Source organism: Primulina tabacum, chromosome 10 (assembly GCF_025594145.1).
Source record: "Primulina tabacum isolate GXHZ01 chromosome 10, ASM2559414v2, whole genome shotgun sequence".
Taxonomy (NCBI): Eukaryota; Viridiplantae; Streptophyta; class Magnoliopsida; order Lamiales; family Gesneriaceae; genus Primulina; species Primulina tabacum.
The window spans coordinates 4,766,441-4,788,628 of NC_134559.1; the positions used below are offsets into that span (position 1 = coordinate 4,766,441).

General features: G+C 36.2%; 3 protein-coding genes and 1 long non-coding RNA gene across 5 annotated transcripts; 2 read left to right on the forward strand and 2 right to left on the reverse strand.

The window, feature by feature from the left end:
- The first annotated feature begins 4,172 nt into the window (after positions 1–4,172).
- LOC142505287 (putative protein phosphatase 2C 60) lies at positions 4,173–8,058 on the forward strand. The gene is made up of 5 exons (XM_075618208.1): positions 4,173–4,496; positions 4,960–5,395; positions 5,489–5,856; positions 6,583–6,819; positions 7,347–8,058. The coding sequence occupies exons 2-5, from the start codon at positions 5,077–5,079 to the stop codon at positions 7,614–7,616; spliced, it is 1,194 nt and encodes a 397-aa protein (XP_075474323.1). The 5' UTR covers positions 4,173–4,496; positions 4,960–5,076; the 3' UTR covers positions 7,617–8,058.
- Positions 8,059–8,780: 722 nt separating this feature from the next.
- On the reverse strand, positions 8,781–12,384 carry LOC142505951 (protein CHAPERONE-LIKE PROTEIN OF POR1, chloroplastic-like). Its single transcript, XM_075619094.1, has 3 exons — positions 11,896–12,384; positions 10,463–10,823; positions 8,781–9,181 (listed from the first exon to the last, which is right to left on the reverse strand). The coding sequence occupies exons 1-3, from the start codon at positions 12,232–12,234 to the stop codon at positions 9,015–9,017; spliced, it is 867 nt and encodes a 288-aa protein (XP_075475209.1). The 5' UTR covers positions 12,235–12,384; the 3' UTR covers positions 8,781–9,014.
- A 3,638-nt stretch (positions 12,385–16,022) lies between these two features.
- On the forward strand, positions 16,023–20,970 carry LOC142505220 (V-type proton ATPase subunit B2-like). 2 transcript variants are annotated; one of them, XM_075618108.1, is made up of 15 exons: positions 16,023–16,159; positions 16,426–16,498; positions 16,819–16,874; positions 17,011–17,109; positions 17,410–17,469; positions 18,125–18,240; positions 18,328–18,532; positions 18,887–19,015; positions 19,094–19,231; positions 19,519–19,669; positions 19,772–19,854; positions 20,046–20,093; positions 20,182–20,235; positions 20,352–20,435; positions 20,537–20,970. In XM_075618108.1, the coding sequence occupies exons 2-15, from the start codon at positions 16,441–16,443 to the stop codon at positions 20,720–20,722; spliced, it is 1,467 nt and encodes a 488-aa protein (XP_075474223.1). In that variant the 5' UTR covers positions 16,023–16,159; positions 16,426–16,440; the 3' UTR covers positions 20,723–20,970. The 2 variants fall into 2 exon arrangements, with proteins under 2 accessions (XP_075474223.1, XP_075474224.1); XM_075618109.1 differs by having other exon boundaries at positions 16,063–16,159; positions 16,434–16,498.
- On the reverse strand, positions 20,894–22,033 carry LOC142505221 (uncharacterized). The gene is made up of 2 exons (XR_012804391.1): positions 21,651–22,033; positions 20,894–21,584 (listed from the first exon to the last, which is right to left on the reverse strand). It is a non-coding gene; the product is annotated as an uncharacterized LOC142505221 (long non-coding RNA).
- Between the last annotated feature and the right edge of the window lie 155 nt (positions 22,034–22,188).

The following is a 22,188-nucleotide window of genomic DNA, read 5'->3' on the forward strand; positions in this document are numbered from 1 at the left end:
CTCTACCAAACAGAGAGTCCTAGGGGTGTTCAAATTTCGGATAAAACCGAAAATCCAAATCGAAAAAATCGAACAGCGAACCAAACCAAAAACCGAATTTTGTAATTCGGATATAAATGTTAAAACCGAAGTTTATTTGGTTCGGTTTCGGATTATAATTATTTATGTCAAAACCGAACAAATCGAAAAAATCGAAATTTCATTAAATTAATATTTTTTTATATTTTTATTTATCTTATATATTTTGATACGATATTTAGTGAATGAAAAACCATTTTGAACAATTTTTAGTTGATTGTTGTTTGTTTAATTAATTTAGACCTTATATTTAAATATTTTACTAAGAAAACATATAGAAGTTAACATATTATATTTTACAATATATTTATATTATTAATTTAAATAATTATACCAAAACCGAATTAACCGACCGAAATAACCGAACCGTTTTGGTAGAAAACCGAAACCGAACCGAAGAAAAATGGTTCAGATAGCGGATTATATATTTCTAAAACTGAAAACCGAAATAAAAAACCGAAAAACGAACCGACCTGACCGATGAATACCCCTAATAGGGACAATTATTGCACCCAACAATCTCTCTCCCAATAATTGCACTCCTTGCAAACAATGAGAATCGAACCCATGACATTGACTCTGATACCAATTGTAGGACCGAGTGTTTACCGCTTTACCAAAAGCTATAGCTGGTGGTAATGGTGCAACTCAAATCTTTTAAACCGCACAGCAACTCAAGCAACACGGTTCGATTGCTCTACCAAACAGGGACAATTATTGCACCCAACAGTGTTAACGTGAATCTCTTCTTGATTTTTTTATTTAGAATCTGATAGGACTGTCGACTCATCTGCCACGTGAGCGCGTAAACTTACTCATATAGTCGCTCCTTTCTTTTGATCCCAGCTTATAATTAAAGATCTTGCTATTATAATCAGTACTTGTTTATGAATTTGTTTGAATTCATTGCATGTAAAGTCCTACCCCGGAAAATAACTTCACACGCATTCGTAATATTTAGATTAGGGCGACACAAAACGCTACTTTTTATGGTACGTTCGACCAATTTTTGACAATAGGTTTCCTAGGAAAGAATGAAAATTACACACAATCTAGGCTTATAATTATTGATATTACTCGGTAATTGAAATTAAAATAAGCAATATCCCCATAATTTCTTCAATTAATCTTCTATTAACAGCTCAAACCGACAGGTGAAAACACCAGTTGTGTTCCAACATATGAAAAGAACCATGATCCATAATACCTAAAATATAAAAAGGCTGGTCGGCTCAATAATTGTGGGTACTGTATTATCAACTGCTAAGAATAGATTGAATTCATTCTTTATGACTGAGCAATCATTTTGGGGTCTCGAACTCGAGATATCGTCTTTTTATTAGGACAATGGCATAGCGCGCAATGGTTCTGAATAATTCAGAGTAGTTCAAACTTATTTCAAAAAATTAGAAAAAAATTATTTCTAAATTTTTTTTTGGGCAACCTAATTTTTAGGTATACGAGCCATTTAATCGTGAACTGTTAATTGCTGGAGTTGATCTCTTATGAGACGGTTTCACGAATTTTTATCTGTGAGACGACTCAACCCTACCGATATTCACAATAAAAAGTAATAATCTTAGCATAAAAAGTAATATTTTTTCATGGATTATCTAAATAAGATATATGTCTCACAAATACGACCCGTGAGACCGTCTCACATAAGTTTTTGCCATTTTGTCAATACAATGAAATATGAGGGTCCTATGATTTGAAGTTCATATTTGATGGTTACATTTATCTTCCCATATTCCACACAACGTGAATAGTAAAAAGCTACTAAACTGGAAAACTAAATCATTGCAAAATCCATGGAAATATAGACATCTTCATTAACAAAACGATTCGGATATTAAATTTTTTTTTTGACGTTTACACTAGATAAGATATTTAAGAAAACATTTAGTAGACTAGTACTGGTTCAAATCTTACACAAAGACAATTGTTGGATTATCAAAAAAGTAAGACAAGTTTTTTGGATGATTAAATAACTTAGTTTGCATATATTGCCAACATATGGAAGTGGCACAAAAATGGTGGCCGGCTGAGATATCAAAGAGTTGAGGTGATTCCAACATGAGCAATTAATTAAATAGACACAAATATCCTGACAAGTGGCTCTTTAGTGTATCCGAACCGTTTGATCAATGATTAGCATTTAAATTCTTGTATTTCAATATTTTCTCGAGCGAGCCTGTCACAGAAAATTTTCTATTATTTTTACTGCGACTAGTCTTTTGCATATGTCATTCAAGAACGAGTCGGCTGATTAATCCTAAAGTATCGGCAAGCCTAGAGAGTCATTGGATATCAAAGGGTTTAAAATTTTTGTTTCACACGTACCAACTTGTATAGAAACGTAAACGAAAGAAACTTACATAGAAATTGAAGAAATAAATTCTCACCATATTTTTTATCTACACAATAAAATGTAGGAATTTATAAAACGTGAAAAATATATGAAAATCGATGGAATCGCTGGAAACTAAAATAAAAAGATGAAAATCGCTAGAATCTGGAAGAAAATTTGAAATATGATTGAAATTAAAACTATGAAAATTTTTCACAGAGTTTACAATTTGTTTGAACGATATTCAGTTGTGTGTTTCATTCTTTCTTCCGATGATTCTCTCCTTGTTCACTGCTTGGGTGGTTCGTCCTTCACTCTGTCATTACCCACGGTCGTTCTGTTGAGAAATTTATTTCGAATATAAATAATTTGTGAATGAACTACAAGACACGTTTGCAACGCTTTCTTTAAAAAAAATTGTTTTCTCCTTCTCTTTAGTCACGGGGATGTGAAATATTTCTCTCAGGATAGAATTAAGATATTTTGTATTTTTAAGTGACTAACTCAAATCAGAATCCAACAAACCAAACATGTTCAATTCAGAACAGAAGCAACTCTTCATCAAACATTACACCCTTCATTAGACATTGCACTCTTCATCAAACATTGCACCCTTTCATGAAAATTCGTCCACTGCTGGGTTAATTCAAAATGGTTTGAAATAACTATTGGACTTTTCTTGTGCAATTTGTAGATCAATAATTTTCTTGATCACGAATTTTTCAAATATGGAACCTAATTTTATTTTCCATATTACGTTCGAGAAGGAGCTGATTCTCTACACAAAAGTTCATGTACGTGCCACTACTCTAATACAATTAGTCAAGTACCCCGTGTTTTAATCATTTATATTATTCAATTGATTCTATCCGATTAATGTTGACCAAAAAAATCTCCACCCACAACGTAACGCAAATAATTGAGAAAATTGTATTTTTGGTCATCTATGTTTATTTTTTGCGATTTTGATTATATATGTTGCCGAATTTTAGTTTCAGTATGCTATTTCTGATGTGACATCAATATGTCGCTGACATGTATATTATCATATTAGCACTCTCGGATAAATAATCAAAACTAAAAACAAAACATGCACGACGTGTATATTTCCTTCCATCTCCTCTCTTACTTTTTTTCAAACCTAAACTTTGAAGATAATTAATTTATTGATAACTATTTTTATAATTAGTATTATTATTCAATTTACAGTATACTGAAGGACAACAGAACGGAAGTCCACCGGAAGTCAAAACATTCTTTAATTGTTGGTCGATTAGACTGTTCATCAAACCAACACGTTTTTTACACAAGATGTGACAAACATTATGCTTTTGCAATTTTTTTTAATGTGAAATACATATACATTAGTCGTCTTGATATTAATATCACGTTTGACTCAAAATTTACGAATAATTAGATTCATACATCATTCTATTATTTATATATCGTTTAATCGTCTCATCTTATCACATCAAATATGATAGTGTATGTACAGATATACAGATCATTTCTAATTTTATATGTGAAGTTGATGGATAAATATGACCTCTAGTTTTTTAATTTTCTATAATAACCCATTATTTTTTTAAAGAAATTTGCAAACATTTAAAAAGATTTATCTAAATATAAATTTTTTTAATGTAAAACCCGTTTTAAATATGTTTATTCAGTTTCTATCTCTAGATTTTCTCTATCTAAAATTGTGTGTGTGGAGCCCAGAGCCGGGGACCTCTGCTTTGCTGGCTGGAAGCCTGGAACCTATTCCATTGAGGAACTTTAATGGGGTTTGTCCATTGAGAAAGAACACACTTTCACTTGCCTCAATCAAAGCACTCAATTCTACAAGTACTCTGCTTCCCCTCCCCCTATAATTCTTTTGGGTTTCTTCTTTTTTGCTTTTTTTACTATTTCATCGCCACTTCGCAGCAACAAATCTTACTCTGCTTGAAAAAGAGAACTAAGAACAAAAAACCCACTTCAGTTTCTTCCTTTTCCCTTTGATTCGATGGATCTAAGGATCTAATCCCTCTTTCACTTTCAGATCCTTTTTTCCTATTCAACTGTAAAGGTAACTTCTTTTGCATACCTTAATTTTGTGTATTGTTCTATTCAAAAAAGAGTTGTAAATATAGTTGATACTGTTGGCGGCTTAAAGGATTTCAAGACATTGTTTTCCCCCTATGCTTTTTGGAAGTTGAAGCTTCTAGAATTTCAACCAGCTGACCAAAAATGGTCCGAGAAATTAGTTAATTTTAACTACTTTTTGGTTTTTTTCCCCCCGAATCTTCCCCTCCTCAGGTAGGTTCCTGGGTCTTTTGGGTTATTATTATACGATCTGTGTCTACTTGGAAGGTCATTTTTTACTTTTATTAGTTTCCTTGCGGCAACTTACCAGAATCGGGCGTAAAGTAGGGATCATAATGCATATATATTAATTTTCATTCTGTTAGATTGTTGATGTTCGTTCATATCTTAAATCTGTTTGTTTTGTGTTATGCTGGCCTCTAAGTGCTCGTACTTTGTGCTTGTAGGTGAGCTGGTGAGGGATTGATTTATGGTTGTGCAATCGAGTTTAACCTCAGGAAAAAAGTTAGCCTCGGTGCTTATCGGATGCTGATAATTCGATGGTGGTTCAGATGAGATGAGGGATGTTTTCTGGGTTATTAAAATTATTGAGGGCCTGTTTTCGGCCCAAGGCTGATCGATATGCTCACACAAGTTCAGATTCCGGTGGTCGACAAGATGGACTTCTGTGGTATAAGGACTCGGGGCAGCATTCTTGCGGAGATTTTTCGATGGCTGTAGTTCAAGCAAATAATTTACTTGAGGATCAGAGCCAACTTGAATCTGGTTGTCTCAGCTCGAATGATTCAGGGCCATATGGTACTTTTGTGGGAATTTATGACGGGCATGGCGGTCCTGAGACTTCTAGGTTCATCAACGAGCACCTCTTCCAACATCTGAAGAGTAAGTCCTGTGATTATTGCTCAATTAAGAAATCAGATCAGTGGTGATGTCGAGAAACTATATTTTATCTATCGTATGTATCGTTTTTTTCAGGGTTCACTGCAGAACATCAAACCATGTCAGCAGAGGTTATTAGGAAAGCATTTGAAGCCACGGAAGATGGCTTTTTCTCAGTCGTCAGCAGGCAGTGGCCCATGAGACCTCAGATAGCAGCTGTGGGCTCCTGCTGTCTTGTTGGAATCATATGCAGTGAAACTCTTTATATTGCCAGTCTTGGTGATTCTCGGGCTGTTTTGGGGAGACTTGTCAAGGCTACAGGCGAAGTCCTCGCCATTCAACTCTCGATGGAGCACAACGCGAGTTTTGAGTCTGTGAGAAAGGAGCTTCAATCCCTACACCCTGATGACTCACAAATTGTTGTTCTAAGACATAACGTATGGCGTGTGAAAGGTCTCATACAGGTTGGTTCATTTGGCCACATTTTGCTTTAAACATATATTCACTGCTGCTGTCTTTTTCCGTTGGCTATCAATTCACGATGGGAACCACTGTCTCCTTGAAGTGGGAAAATCTTAATTAGATTCCCGTTGCACATTTTTATTGTGTAGAAATAGTTTGGGACCACATTTGCTTTTTATACTGTTCCTTCCTATACGCAAAGGGCTGAAGCTGTGGTGACATGATTTTTGTCAACTTCTCATGCATGATTTCTACATAATTAGCTGTGGCTTAGAAATTTTAGTTCAATATCTGCCAACTGGTTTTATCATTTTGCACTGATCATTATGAAAAAATAAGGAGAACAGTTTCTGATAAAACATTTTCATATGCATAAACATCTTCAATTTGTCGGCTCTTCCTCAGTTCGAACTTGGAACTACTTGGCCATGGCTGAAACTATTAGCATCTAAAAAGATGTTCAATAGAGACGCATCCATTCAGACAAAAATTTTGGACAGTTTTTCACTAATTCGTCTTCTTTTTTTGTGAAATCCTGCAAAATTTATTCGTACCATTTATTTATTTATATATATTGTGGGATTTGCGTTTAAGTCAGCAAATCATCTCTAAATATTCATTCTACATGTGTGTCCTCTACACAGTGCATGCAATTTCTTATCTTAGGCTTGCTAATGTTGCTTTTGACCTTGGTCAGTGTTTAGTTGTCCTTAATGTGTAATTTACAGATCTCAAGATCTATCGGAGACGTGTATTTGAAAAAGGCTGAATATAACAGGGAGCCGTTGTATGCAAAATTTCGTCTCCGCGAACCTTTTAAAAGACCAATTTTAAGCGCAGAACCAGCGATTACTGTGCAACAGTTGCTGCCTCATGATCAGTTCATCATATTTGCCTCAGACGGCCTTTGGGAGCATCTTACCAACCAAGAAGCCGTTGATCTGGTCCAAAATCATCCACACAATGTAAGATGTCTAACCCACGGAGACGATTTTACCTGTCTTGTTTGGAGTGTAACATAGTGCACCACATACTTACTCATATTGAAATTAATATATGACATCGGAGTGTTGTCTTCTCTTGTTTCCCTTCCGTTCTTTCATAAATTTATGAGAGCTAGGTTATACACAAGTGTCAATCATAACTTGAAAAGAATAGCGACTCCTAGAATCTTAGTTTTGGTCCTCGTTAGTTCCGATCGCTGACCAACTGTGGCTGTGGTTATTGATAACAAGTTTCTTGGCATGATTGATCGAATAACTGTAAATGGTGTTTGATAATGTGTGTCTGCCAATGTACGAAACAAACTAATGATGTGACTTTACGTGGCAAATATGAATTAGAAGCTGTGTAGGACAACGGGAAACAAAAAGTGTCTTACGTGCTGACAATAAAAAGGGATCATGTATTTAGTTGCATACCCTTTCATAAAATTAAAATTACCTTCCAGTGACAAGAAAATTATCAAATCTTCTGTACCTCAATTGTGCAGGGCATTGCAAGAAGATTAGTGAAAACGGCATTGCAAGAGGCCGCAAAAAAGAGGGAGATGAGGTACTCAGACCTGAAGAAAATTGATCGCGGGGTGCGTCGTCATTTCCATGATGACATCACAGTTGTGGTGTTATTTCTCGACTCAAATCTGGTGTGCCGGGCTAGTTCCTTCAGGACTCCTAAAATATCCATCAAAGGAGGGGGCATCAATCTTCCTCCCAACACCCTTGCACCATTAACTGTGCCCACGGAAACTGGCTCTACCTGACTGTCAACTGTTTCTGATGCTATGTGAATAAGGGCAGGTAACTAACAGCAAACAGGGGAGTGGCAGAGCCTTGAATTCTTTTATATGCTCTGTAATTTTAAATTGAAGACTAAAACTCCCTATCATTTTGGTGCCAAAGAGAAACAGGAAAGACTCCCAACCTTAAGGTGACATTGACTGTAGTTTGTGTTTTGGAGCAGACTTGTAGTCTGCATTTGTCTTCTATATCCCTATGCCATTCTCCTGTATTTTCTTTCTATCTTTTTATCCCTTGTAGATACTTGTGAAGCCTGAGGCTGAACGACCTTATTGACTCTTATTTTGAGATAAGTTTAAGCTACTAAGATCAAGGAATACAGCTGGCAGTGGAAAGTAAATAGTACTCATAAATTGTGGTTTGGATGATCGTAATTTAGCAATGCAGCTTCAGGTTTGCTTCTTTCCTGTTAGATCTAGTCGATGACTCTCAATGGTTTGAGTTCGTGACTCAAATTATTTTCTTTTGAAAACTGGTGATGCTTGTGCCTTGAACGGGTAAACAGCTTGAGGAGTTATCTTCATGACTTTGATTGATTTCCCGTAATCATATGAGAAGAATCAGTCTCTATAAATTAAGTAATATTCTGGAAAATTTTAAACCATCCTTCAACACTTTCATGTATTCTAAGGTTCTAAAATTCGTTAGACGTTAGTCGAGCGTCAGACCAACGCCTAGGCCTCTTAGGCGGAGTCTAGGCTCCGCTAGACAGATTCCACAATATCAATAAAATAAGACCAAGTTAGGGCGATGCAACATTGACATTTCTTGTTGGACTTTGATTCAACGTCCATAAAAAAAATTACTTCTCATTTTTTTTATTGAACTATAATTAAAATTGAAAATCCAAAAAACATTTCAAAAATAAAAATAAATAAAAACCCAAAAAAAAATAATAATAATTTTCGTCCGCTAGGGCCACCTAGGCTAGTACTTCCAAGTCAGTTTTTAGACATATTTGGCAAGACTGTTTATTATAAATTCTCGCTACCGGAATCATTATTTGCAGACAAGAATGGCAAATTTCCATTTTTTTCCATGTAACTAGCAAGTCAAAAAGGAAACTACGATGTCGTCTGTGTCCAAAATACATGAAAAATATAATGACAGCTCAGGTGCCATCCAGCTGAGTATAATAAAGATGACTATTTTCGAGATTAATCCAGGAGAAACAAAAAACTGCTGTCCAGATATAGATGGAAGCATATATTCACTAACATACACTCTACCTCATTGTGCTTGTACAAATTACAATGGACAAATGACAGCATGGATTGGCTTTTGAGAGGAATTACATACACACGCACAACCATATCACGATAGCATACACGCCCATACATGGTATATGTCATCAATTTGTGTTATAAGGAGACCAAAAGCTGTGAGAAGAGTATGAATTCACTCACGACGGTAACGGGGGAGTGTAAGCCCATAAACGGGACAATATCGACTTGCAACCAACTGTCAACTGCTGAACCCACTACAGCACCAGCCACAAGCCCTCCAATAGTAATCACTATTGCCTTCCCTGTATAGACATTATTCATGTTAACATTCAAATATTAAATCCTAAAACCAGATTTGATATAATTACAAATTAAGACGCGATTTTTATCTTTCTTTTTTTCATTATTGTAATTAGTTCTAGGGTAGAGTTCTTGCCATATTTCTCTCAATATATTACCATCTATGTAAGAGGGTGGTAATTGTGTACTAAATTGACAGAGATTAATATAGTTCTGGTCTGATACAGAGCATGTAAAACATTGTGGCCCAATTACATAAATCTTGTATGCGCGCATGCTCTATTCACTATATATCTAATGTTTAAAAATAGTTCTATTCTGATGGAATATCTTCTAAGAGTCGTATCAGGAAGCCACCTAGAGAATCTCATCAAGCCACACAACACAAAATCACATTCGTAGCACAACAAGACTTGTTACATATAACTCGAGATCCAACGAAAACAATGGCATATTTATGGAATGAATGTTTAAGAACGACATGAGGCAGATAAAAAAAATTGGCAGTATCAGTAAATTCAGTGTTGTTTATGTGCTCATTGGGCCGAGTGTTTCAAGTTTTTAACTTCATCATTTGCAGACCTTGAACTTAAGGTTCCCAAGGCCAAGAATAACTAACACATGAGTTAAGAATGGGTCAACGATCTTTCATGTCTCTCTTTCACCTAAGGAGCAAAATACATTGCTTATAGATCCCCCCGCAAGTTTCTGTGAATGAAAAGGAAACATAAAAAGAAATCAAGGAGACAAGATATGATCTACACTAGCAAGTAAAAAGATTCCTCAACGTTCTTCACAAGTCCTTTCACCTAGAACTACTACAGCCTACAGGCACACCTGTAAAGGAGCTTTAGTATCCTTGCTTGTTACATGTATCCATCCATCTCCACTTGCTCAACATAAATCAAGAATTTAAGAGCAGTATGTTCTTTGAAGAAAGTGAAATGGCCATACTGGCAAACAGCCTGCTCAATAGTTTCTAAACCTGTAAAGTCTGACAAGAGCTACCATAGACAATCATATAAAAATAGGTTTTTCCTCAATGTGCAGAGAATTGCAAAACCAAGAACTTGAATAAACTGCAAATAGGTAAAAGAGCTCCCGAGCAGAAACACGTCAAACCTTTGCCCAAAGTAGTACTGTTATAGACAATTATATAAAAATTGACATCCAAAAATTGCAAAACCAATAATTTAAATCAACCTAGTATAGTTAATTTAAAAGGGCTTAACCAGAAATAGCATCAAACACTGCTTATAAAAAATGTCATAATTTTTTCTTACCCAACTTTATATTTTTCTTGGTCATGAAATACAAGGATGTCCCAAAACTAGTAGCTAAGATCAGGCCAGGCACATCAGCCACTGCATATGGCGTCGTTGAAGATGCTGAAACTCCATTTACATATGTCAAGACTATTAAAACCCCATAAACTCCGGCTTGCACACCCAACTCACTGGTTGATGGTGCTTCAATCGAAAGAGGTGAACTTTTTACAGTACTCCGTAGCCATTTAGTCATTGAATCCATTTTAGGAGCATTTACAGGTTTAACATCAGCATAACGAATGTTGCTATTCACAACTTTCCCCGCTCTCCTTTGTGATAAGCTTTGCATCAGCAGCATGTCGTATGCAGCCTCTACCTGTACGGTGATAAGCCATATTAAACAATGTATTGGCAAGAATAAAATAACTCTATGTAAAGTCCTGACATATACGGCAGGATATACATTTAAAAAGGGTAGAAGTTAACTGGTCTACAACTCCAGATACTATGCATCTCTTACGTGGAAGCTTGTGATAGTCCAACAACTAAGTGCTTCAACTTGTGTATTTCACCAAATGAGTGCATTCACAGGGGCATGCAGTATGGGCACATTATCTCGTGTTTTTTTCTTATCTTCTATTCCCAAATGAGTACATTTCGCGATTGTGGATTAGCAGAGTCTAGATTGTCTAGTTTCTTTAGAATGAACAGAATGGTTGTTTGCTACCTACAGTTCCGTGTGCCCTCAGCATATCGATTTTCAAAGCTCAAATCCATCTTCATTTTTCCACATTTTAGGAAAAATGGGCAGTGCACACCAATTTTCAAGTTAAAGCTGTTTTCTCTTCTGCTAAATTGAATCGCATGTAGCTTAGTTATTGAATCAAATGTAGCTTAGTTATTCACAGGGAAAAAAACAAATAATATAAGTTTTTTTAAAAAATGTAGAAGTCATAAAAAATAATAACTTTAATGTGCGTGAAAGGGGTCACCTCCATGCAGCCCACCCTCCCTTTTCAGTTGAAGCACTTGATATTTGATTCTAATTTGGTGTCTCAAACAAAATTAGGTGACAATCCTTGTACACAACTGAAGAATTTTATTCAACGTCTAATTAAAACCAAGATAAGCAAAAAATCTAGTTAATCACATGAAAAATCAAGACCTCTTGTTCTACTCAGTTTCTCAAATTCTTAAACCTACCAGATGCAAGCTTACAATCCAAGCCACACACTGATATACACCAAAAGTACAGATTTTCACATAAATATATAAAGCCACAAACTTGAGCAGAAACCCGTAATTCTCAAACTAAGAAATGCAAATATAAACACTACAAGTACTGTAATAAGCAAACCCCAAACTCAGGTATCCACAAAAACTTGAGTAATCGCTATTAGCAAATATTAAAGACCCCCAAAAAAAATCTATAAGAAATTTCAACAGACCTGAGAAATTGCTTGATGGTCATCTTTACAAGCGGCAACAAGTGAATTCTTGGCTCGAAGAATATCCTCAAACAAAGCTTCCTCTGGAACACCGAGGAGTTGGAGGGCATTCTCCACGGACATCTCGAAAGACGCCAAATCGTCAGCTCGTGAGCCAGCTTGGATCGGCAAAGCTAGCATGCGCCGGGTCAACCGTGTACCCCACGAACCACAGCGGTCTGGCTTGACCGCCTTGATTATGGGGGATGAGGGAGGCCGGCGAGGAGTTGGGGGTCTGGGTCTGTGTGAACCGCAGCCCAGAAGTGAGTGATTTAGCTTAACCGATAGAGCTGTAACCATTTCTGTTCGTGGCTGTATGAAGAATGAAAGGGGTATAATGGTAGAAGCAATCAAGATTACTGGGGAGCTTTCATGGTTGAATAGTGTAGGAGGGAGGGAGATGAAGTGAACGAATGTCTCCGTTTTGGAAGTAAGCTGTTGTAATTCTTCGTATGTATACATCATCATAATTATGTAATATTATAGAATAAAATCTTGTTTATTGTAATTACTTATTAATCTCCAAAGATGACATTTTTAAAAAAATTATGACTTTTATCAAACATAATAAAACCTTCAAAATCAAGAATAAATGAATTTTGAAATTTGTTATCAAATTTATCCCCTCCAGGCTCCATGCCCGATCCAATTTTTTTGATCTTCTTCTCATATATAGTTTGCTCTATGTTTTCACTTGGAATGTCCACATTTGGTTCAACAAAATGAAAGCAGTATTTATCCATATTAAATCAACATGTTTTATTTATAAAAGAAGTAAAAATCAGTGGTCCAATAGGTGCATAGGCTCAATGAAGATCACAATTAAAAGAATGGCCAGAAACAGTAACCGAGATCGATGATTAAATAGACATGAGAGTTCACGACTGATTCTATTGATCTGTTGAAATTGCAGTAATTTTCTAGAGCCATTTATTCAATGATATCTTTACTCAGTACTTCTATCATGTAATATTAATTTGCTTGTGTGTGGCTATTACTATTAGTAGGCCTATCAAAGAACTGGAGCCTGAGAACCAACACACTCTCCGTGCGATAATGGCCGAATAATGCCTAAAGTTGGCTTATTGTATGCCAAATCTGTGGCTGGGAAATGGGAACTTCAGTCTTCGTAATGAAATACCTTGGAACCTATGGATGTCCTTTGTGAACGGCTGCATATTTTGCCATAGATTAGCAGAATAAAACACTGCCACAACGAACGGATAATCCCAAGATGTTTGCTTGCTGGAGGGTTTGCCCCCGCTTTTCCAAGAGTGTTGCTAATGCCAGTTTCAGAGGTGGGTTTTGTTGCAGAGCAGGGGATCCAGTTGTATCTCTCACTGAACGTAAGAGCAACAAGAAAGTATCCTGTGCTTGAATCAGCATGGTATCCTGTGCTTGAATCAGCATGCAAGTTTAAACGTGGGAGTAAATCTGGTAAGAATCCATTTAACTTGTGCACACGAACAACAATTAGTCACGCAGGAGATTCATATTTTTTCCCTCAACGCCTATAATTTAGCACTTCTATGGTTTCAGGGTTCTATTATACATGTAAAAATATATTTAATCTTGTGGATGAGCTTGGCATCAAACACTTTACAAGCTGGACAAAGTCTGCGCAGTATTCAGAAGGACTGAAGGTAAGCTGTGCAGCTTTCAGTATTTCTTACGCGTCTAATGGAATCTTAATTGGGTTTTGCTCAGTCTTATTTCACTTTTTTTAATCATGACTCGTTTAACATCTATGGATAAATTCCTAATCTTTTGGTCGCTGTCTGTATCTTTGTTTGATGTGACCAAAATTGCATCTGAAATATTGAAGGATTCACTTCCTCGGGTTTTTTCCTTCACGTTGAATATCCTATATTTCAAGATGTCCAGCAATTGCCAACTCCATTTGGCACATTATTCAACACTCAGGTGTGTCTCTCCTGGAGCAGTTAGACTATTTGAAACAAAACAACATTCTGATTATCACTAACTGAATTATCCTGCTGTTATACTTCGTTCGACTGCCATTCTTTGATCGGTTGACATCCCTTCCTCTAATGACCGCAGGTATGCTCAATCACAGATTTACCCGATTTTCAAAATAACGCGTAATAAATCTAAGAATCCTTTCTTCCTTTAACAACTTCCGTTTGCAGCTATCGATTTTCACAATACAGACGCTGCTTGGAGGAAATATGATCCTGGTGAGGAGATTTGACTTTTCCATGGACTCTTTTCTATTGAAACTTGTGATTATGTCGAGTAAATACATTTGGTGAATTTGTTTGTGTTCTTGAACTGCTCAGTTATGGCAAGGGAGATGCTCAAACAGTTCGGATGCTTGAAAAGGCTTTATCAAGATGTGTTTATTCCGTTGATTCACGTTGGACTGGATGCTCCTGCAGAGTAATCTAGCGCAGCTGCAACATTAGGATTGCCATATTATTTCCTTCTTGCTAACCAGGAATTTTACCATGTACTAAACCAATGCTGAGGTTCAACATGGGCCTGTCATCTGTGGGTTTAGAGTGACGCTTGTGATATTCATTGTTGTGCTATTTGTTTTTTTCACACTGTTATGTTTACTTTAGTGCGGTATTATGAGCAAGAGAGGACTTTCTGAAAATTCTGAACTTGAAAAGCATAGATTTGCTTACTCTGAAGATTCAGCTCGATAGGAAGGTATCTGGGCTTAATAGTTTTTTATTTTTTTCATATAGCCACTAGAAACATTAAAAGTTTTTCTAGCTTCACATTATAAACCAGTTAGTTTACTTTGTTCATCCTTTCTAGTTTCTACGCATCCAAATGAACATGTTAACTCTCCATATGCAAGGAATGTATCTTCTGGATTCGATGGTTCTCGTGCTTGGTCATTTTTGACTTAAGCATCTATTATGATGAATTAAAAGGCAGTACATGGACAGTTACTGGAACTGATTTTGTGAGAAATCTTGTTTCTTAGGTCTTATCCTCTTTATACCTCAGTTTTCTTTACATCTGCTTTGTAAACAAACATGATAACTTAAAAATACAGTGTAGACTGTTGGTCTGATATTAATGGTTGATATTTAGTGCAGTATCATGCCAATGACTTGTTACCTCTGAAGGATGACAAAATTGTTGAAAAGGTCATGTTTTGGTTCTCAAACTGTGTTAAGGACTTTGAAAATGCAATGGTCTTTATCTATGTTGTTCACATGGGTATACAGATAAAAAAATAACAAACCATGAAACATTAAATTATATTAAAATAAAGATTGTTTATTACAACTGATTCAATAAATTCCCTAGCCAACAGTTGGCTTACAAGACATCTACTTTAACATCTTAGTATATAAAGTTTGTTATATTGTACGTAAACATTCTTGGTTTTCATGATTCTTGGTTTGGATAAAAGGAGGAGGAAAGCTTCATGTTCCTTTCCAATTAGTTGCTGAATATTTTCATGTACTTTTTGGATAGATCCTTCATTCCCCAATTACCTCTCTTTTCTTTACTCTATTCCTGAATATTTTACATGAATCTTTCCAATAATTCTTCCCTTTACTTCGTTTCATGAATATTTTGATATACTTTTCCAAAAGATGCATCCAACTCCAAAGTGGAGAATGACAAAATATGCTGGAATGGACCAACATGAATTTTTTACATGGTTCTGAAATATGTTGTGTGCTTAAGAAAAGTAACATATGGACCAATTTGGATACAAGAATCATGGGTCAAGAAACAACCAAGATTTTTGGTCTTTCAAATGATTTAAAGGGACAGTGAAATAGAAGTCCAAATGCTACAATTGTATGAAACACAAAGTTATTTTTTTTTATTGCAAAAATTTGTGTGAGACGGTCTCACGAGTCGTATTTTGTGAGACGAATCTCTTATTTGGGTTATCTATGAAAAAGTATTACTTTTGATGCTAAGAGTGTTACTTTTTATTGTGAATATCGATATGTTTGACCCGTCTCACAGATAAAGATTCGTGAAATCTTTTTTTTGCGTAACTTCACAAGTTTAAACTATTTCCATACTTTTTATTAAAAATATATATGTATTTAAATATAGCTTATGTTACTATCAATAATCAATGCTAAAAAAAATTTGTTTGACATTATTGAATTTAATTCAAATATGAGATGATTTCTTTCCCCAGCTTTAAATCTCGCTTCAATAATTATAATTATTCTGTTCGCTGCAACTCCTCCTTCTCCCCAATCTGATTCAGAGCTAGGTATGTCACAATTCAGATCCAGTTTCTGTATTCTGCTTCTCTTTTAATTTTGCGTCGTTTGTTTATATGTATAGGAATCACAATCATTGTCATATTCATTTGTCTCTGCTGCTTTTATGCATATGTGCTAGTGCGTACTGCGGATTTGGTTCATTATTTCGGCTTTGAAGTGAAGTGAAATGAAATGAAACTCACTGCAACTGAATTTGATTGCTTCAAGTACCTTTTTTGTTAATCTTTATTATTTGGTGTGGACTGGTGAACAGTGGATCAGATTTAGTATGGGCGTGGCGCAAAACAACGTTGAAATGGAGGAAGGAACTTTGGAGATTGGAATGGGTATGTTCTCATTGTTACTTTTCTTATCTACTATAACTGTACCTATGCCAAAAAGATGGAGTTAATACACATTTATAAATATCAGTTCTTTTGTCATTATCGAGGTGTCATTTCAGGGGCTCAATATCAACACAGGTTTCTTTTCTAATGTGTGTTTTGGAACACATATTAGGACCATGTATGTATTTATATAGATGAGATTTTTATAATCTAGTTTGTCACAGATGGATTTCTATGAGTAACTATTGTAGAATATATCCTTCAAGCATTGATTGCTCACCAAGCGAACACTTTCATGAATTTTTTTTTTTTTTTTGCAGAATACAGAACTGTCTCGGGAGTTGCTGGACCTCTGGTTATTCTTGACAAAGTCAAGGTGAGTGCGGTGCTGTAGTGTACCCTATCAGTCAGTTCTATTTTGTGTCTCTCAATATTCACATATAATTCTACAAGTACTGTTATGATATATCTGAGAAGTGTATAATATTGGGTGTTGCTTCAAAAATGTTCAGGGACCTAAGTACCAAGAAATTGTCAATATTCGCCTAGGAGATGGAACAACCCGGCGTGGGCAGGTCTTGGAAGTTGATGGGGAGAAGGCTGTTGTTCAGGTGAATATCATCCAAGTTTAATACTCTTTGTTTTTTGTTGGGTTCATCTTCTTATTTCCCGCATTTTGCTGTGAGATCTTGGATCAATTGGCTTGCCTTTAAATTCCCCTTTGTACAATAAATCACAGAATTATGTTGTCACTAGCCTTTATGGCAAGTGATGGATGCCACTTTTTTAGAAAAAGAATTCATGTGGATCTATTAGAGTTTTATTGAGGACTTAGTTGAACTTCCTACCGAAGAGATCCTTTTCTCTTGAGTATAAATATAATTGTTTTCTGATTCCCACTTTTTTACCAGGTTTTTGAAGGAACTTCTGGAATCGATAACAAATATACAACTGTTCAGTTTACAGGAGAGGTGCGGCCGTGCAGTAGTTCTCCCTTACGCTTTCTTTCTTTTAAAGTCACAATGTGTTGGATTACTGTTGCTGAAGCAGTATGAACTTATTGCTGCATGAGTTTGTTGTAAACCCAAATATTTCGTCTTGCAATCAAAACAAAAGAAAATAACTTGTTTAATTTATTTATCAGTACTATTTCTTCAGCTGCATTTATCATAAAGTTGTTTTTTTATTTGTCTTCCTGGAAATTGCAAATTTTGCAGGAGTGGAATTTGTATGGTTACTGAATCACAATACAATCACATTCTTAAACAGTGAATTTATCTTTCACCTCTTACTTTGACGTTGCCCTTAAAAAAATAGTTGAATCTATGACCTATGGGATCGACCTGTTTAAAATTTAGGTGAGAACTGCTGTTCAGCTTTGGTAGTAGTGCTTTATTAAAGTTCATGGTCTATAATCTCCAGGCAGTAAATTCACAAAAGTCTTTCTATGAACAGGCATTAGTTTACGAATGTTGATGAATGCTGGGAAGTTAAACTATTAATTTATGATTATGTTCTCTTATAGGAAGATTGCAGTGATGATATATGAAATTTTTCATTTCTTATGATCCTCAAGTTTTTTTTTTCTTCATATTTTCTGATTGTGTATCTGTAACTTGCTTCCAGGTTTTAAAAACACCTGTCTCGTTGGACATGCTTGGCCGTATTTTTAATGGTTCTGGGAAGCCCATTGACAATGGGCCCCCTATTCTTCCGGAGGCTTATTTGGATATTTCTGGCAAGTAACATTAGAGTATGAGTTAGCTTATGTCCTTGTGTATACATGCCTGCACACTTGATGTATTCTTTACCCTGTTTTCTTCAGGGAGTTCCATTAATCCTAGTGAAAGAACGTATCCTGAAGAAATGATACAGACTGGAATTTCTACTATTGATGTCATGAACTCAATTGCCCGAGGGCAAAAGATTCCTCTTTTTTCTGCTGCTGGTCTTCCTCACAATGAAATTGCTGCCCAAATCTGTCGTCAGGCTGGTTTGGTCAAACGGTTGGAGAAATTTGATAATCTTCTTGAGGTGTGTGATCCCTCTAAAAAAGTTCTTCACTAGAACAACTATTATTGATCCCTATGTCCTGTTGTTGATTTGGACTCTCTAACTATGCTTGATATCCATTTAGTTTTTGTTGCTTTATGCTTTGGTTGCATTGTTGAGTGTATCGCTGAAGCCCATATAAATGTAACATGGTGTTCTTCAAAGAGAAAATTCTCTTTCTTGTTCGGAGAGCCTTCATTTAGACCTGCGGACATTAGCAAGGTTTTCTACTGCATGGGATAATTTATTACTATATGTTGTACTTGATTTTCTTACCTTTGATATCTCCAGAAGTCACTTTTTTGTTGGTTCTTATTATCTGCTTTTATGCTACAGCATGATGGAGAAGACAATTTTGCCATTGTATTTGCAGCTATGGGAGTCAACATGGAGACAGCCCAGTTCTTTAAACGTGATTTTGAGGAAAATGGATCCATGGAGAGAGTGACCCTTTTTCTTAACTTGGTAACTGTGCCCATTTATGTTGGACCCTGTAAACCGTGTTGATGTACTGTTTTCATTGGGTTATGATGTCCTCTGTAGGCCAATGACCCAACAATAGAACGCATCATTACTCCACGTATTGCTCTGACAACTGCAGAATACTTGGCATACGAATGTGGGAAGCATGTTCTGGTCATATTGACAGATATGAGTTCTTATGCTGATGCTCTCCGTGAGGTAGCAGCACCACCAATACCCTTCTTTACTGTCTATTTGAAATGGGAATCCTCTTATTTTATCAGCCATTAGAAGTACAAAGAACCTCTTCTCTCTTATTTCAAGTGTTATTAGGAATTTAGGAGACAGATGTCTATTATTGTAACAGCTGATGTGATGTGCCTCTATATTATAGCTACGTACTATCTTCATCTTTGCTGCAATTTACTACTTCAATCAGAGGATATTTTTTTCTTGAATTTCTTATCATAGCTGTGTGTGCCAACTACAGTATGAATTCTTTATAGGTATCTGCGGCTCGAGAAGAAGTGCCTGGAAGGCGTGGATATCCTGGTTACATGTACACTGATCTTGCTACTATCTATGAACGAGCTGGACGTATTGAAGGAAGAAAGGGATCCATCACACAAATCCCTATTCTGACTATGCCTAATGATGGTAATGCAAAATTACCAAAAATTCTGTTTCACTTGCTGTGTTTTTTTAAACGAGCTGGATTTTATTTCTTTTTAATTTCTTAATTTTATTTCAATCGGTCAGACATCACACATCCAACTCCAGATCTTACTGGTTATATTACTGAGGGACAAATATATATTGACAGACAACTTCATAACCGGCAGGTATAGATAGATTGATGCATGCCAATTAGCTTTTGATAGTACCTGTACAAACCATTACAAAATCTTTTCAAATGTGGGTCTAAGTTCTTCGATTTACAGATCGAATTTGAGACCGGGATTTGATATCAATGCATTTATCTTTTGTGTTAGGCAAAATTAACACTATCAAATTACGTGCTTTGAACTGACAGATATACCCTCCTATAAATGTGCTGCCATCCTTGTCTCGTCTGATGAAGGTATGTAGACTGCATATATATGGTCTGGTGTTGAGTACTCTGAGAGGGGGTAACGTGATATGTTATACCTTCTCTCATTATATTGCAGAGTGCCATTGGAGAGGGAATGACCCGTAGGGATCATTCCGATGTATCTAACCAGGTATATTGTCTAATGTACAAAACCGATTCTGGTCTCCACGGTCAAGCTCAGGCAAACTACAGCTGCCTTTCTTGATTGTATGGATTAACGATGTACTCTACATTTAATATTCACAGCTATATGCAAACTATGCCATTGGAAAGGATGTCCAGGCAATGAAAGCTGTGGTTGGAGAAGAAGCACTTTCCTCGGAAGATCTGGTCAGTCACTATCTGAATACAAATTTGCCATATCAAATTTTCCAGATACAAAAATAAGTGAGATAATTAACTAATTGTGCCCGACCCCTAATTTAAAACAGCTATATCTTGAGTTTCTCGATAAATTTGAGAGGAAGTTTGTCGCACAAGGAGCATACGACACCCGTAATATATTCCAGTCACTGGACCTGGCATGGACACTGCTCCGGATCTTTCCCCGGGAGCTTCTTCACCGTATCCCAGCTAAAACACTCGATCAATACTACAGCAGGGATGCAGCAAACTAATGCAAGAGAATTCTTGTGCCGGAGTCGATCGTTGTTTGCCTTTCCTGACTGTGTGATGTGTTATTATATGTACATTTTTTTAAACCTTTACCTTGTTTAAACAAGGGTTGAGTGAGATGTTCAACGGGCCCCGCGGAAAACAAGGCTCTCTGGCCATGAAGAACATTTAAGTTTTGTTTTTTTTGGTAGAGAACCAATTTGGTTGTGTTATTCATAAATGTTATGGTTCTGTAATCTCCCTCCAATAATTATGCTGACCTCAGCGCATGCAAATGGAACATGCAATCTTGGCTAGGGTGACCACGGTTGGTTTGGTCTGATTTTACTGTACAACGGTTCGGTTTTGAATATTATAGTCCAAAATCAAACCATTTTGTCATGGTTCGGTTCGTTTTTTTGTAATACGGTTCGTTTATATAGTCGGTTGTATACGATTTGGAAATAGCTATTTTATTTGGGTAATCTGATTGTTAATGAGAAGAAACAGGTCCTATACATCATTCCTTTCATAAATAATAATTTAATAAGCAAAATTTCCTGGTCTCACAGTGCTGTGGCGTCACAAATCCCATTGTCTTTGACATGCCAAAGACTTTGCTATCTTTGTTACAAAGAGCTGTAAAAATACAATAAACAAATAAATTTTAGACATAAAGGACTATCCTAAACTCCTGGTTTCTTCATCGTGGAAAGACCAAACATGAAACAGCAAAACGGCGAGAATCAACATCATCCATACAATCCCAGCTGTAAGAACTAATCGAATCAAACCCCTTTTCCAAATAATCCTCATCGTGGTATAATCTTGCGACAATTTCTCACTATACAAGGAATCTCCTCCAGCATCTGTATCCACACCATTCTTGAAAAAAACAACCAATATCAAACCCGGACAAATCAAAAGCCCACTACATAATATTAAATGTACCTTTGGTGTGGTGGTGGGGCTGATTTTTCTGGGAAACCCGCAAAGAAACTGCACGATGGAAATCATTATCCATGAGCCTTGATTAATGCTTCAGTCCAGTATAAATGGGCTGTATTCGCTTTTCATCGGACTGACGTTACATGGATCGAACAGCGGAAAGGATGAGCATAAACAAATTCACAAGATTTGAAAGTGGATTGCCTTTTCAGTGTCTCTTGAAATCCTGCAGAATTCAAAGGCGTAACATTCATTCAAGTGTGCAGCAGCATCATCCAAATCTGCTGTCTTCCTTCTCCCTTTGTTTAAGGTGACGATCTTCTTCACCGTCTGAGGGACCGATTTCCACGATTGGGCCGAACATTCCATCGGGCTTTAATCGTGAAGCCCAACTTTGTCAACCCAATTATCTCTAGCCGTATCTAAATTTTCAAGGTTAAAATCTGATAAAAGTTTTTTACAATGATATTAATTTTAAATTTGCAAAAACCCATTCGCTAATCTACATCAATAAAAAAAACATCCCTATTAAAAAAGAAAA

What these genes read in the sequence shown, in the direction of transcription:
- LOC142505287 (XM_075618208.1), top strand. Translation starts at nt 5,077, where the DNA reads ATGTTTTCTGGGTTATTAAAATTATTGAGGGCCTGTTTTCGGCCCAAG. An exon ending in CCTCTTCCAACATCTGAAGA is followed by an intron (nt 5,396 to 5,488) that starts GTAAGTCCTGTG and finishes CGTTTTTTTCAG; the next exon opens with GGTTCACTGCAGAACATCAA. An exon ending in GTGTGAAAGGTCTCATACAG is followed by an intron (nt 5,857 to 6,582) that starts GTTGGTTCATTT and finishes TGTAATTTACAG; the next exon opens with ATCTCAAGATCTATCGGAGA.
- LOC142505951 (XM_075619094.1), bottom strand. Translation starts at nt 12,234, where the DNA reads ATGGTTACAGCTCTATCGGTTAAGCTAAATCACTCACTTCTGGGCTGC. An exon ending in ACCATCAAGCAATTTCTCAG is followed by an intron (nt 10,824 to 11,895) that starts GTCTGTTGAAAT and finishes ATCACCGTACAG; the next exon opens with GTAGAGGCTGCATACGACAT. An exon ending in CAAGAAAAATATAAAGTTGG is followed by an intron (nt 9,182 to 10,462) that starts GTAAGAAAAAAT and finishes ATGTCTATACAG; the next exon opens with GGAAGGCAATAGTGATTACT.
- LOC142505220 (XM_075618108.1), top strand. Translation starts at nt 16,441, where the DNA reads ATGGGCGTGGCGCAAAACAACGTTGAAATGGAGGAAGGAACTTTGGAG. An exon ending in TGACCCTTTTTCTTAACTTG is followed by an intron (nt 19,016 to 19,093) that starts GTAACTGTGCCC and finishes TGTCCTCTGTAG; the next exon opens with GCCAATGACCCAACAATAGA. An exon ending in CACTTTCCTCGGAAGATCTG is followed by an intron (nt 20,436 to 20,536) that starts GTCAGTCACTAT and finishes AATTTAAAACAG; the next exon opens with CTATATCTTGAGTTTCTCGA.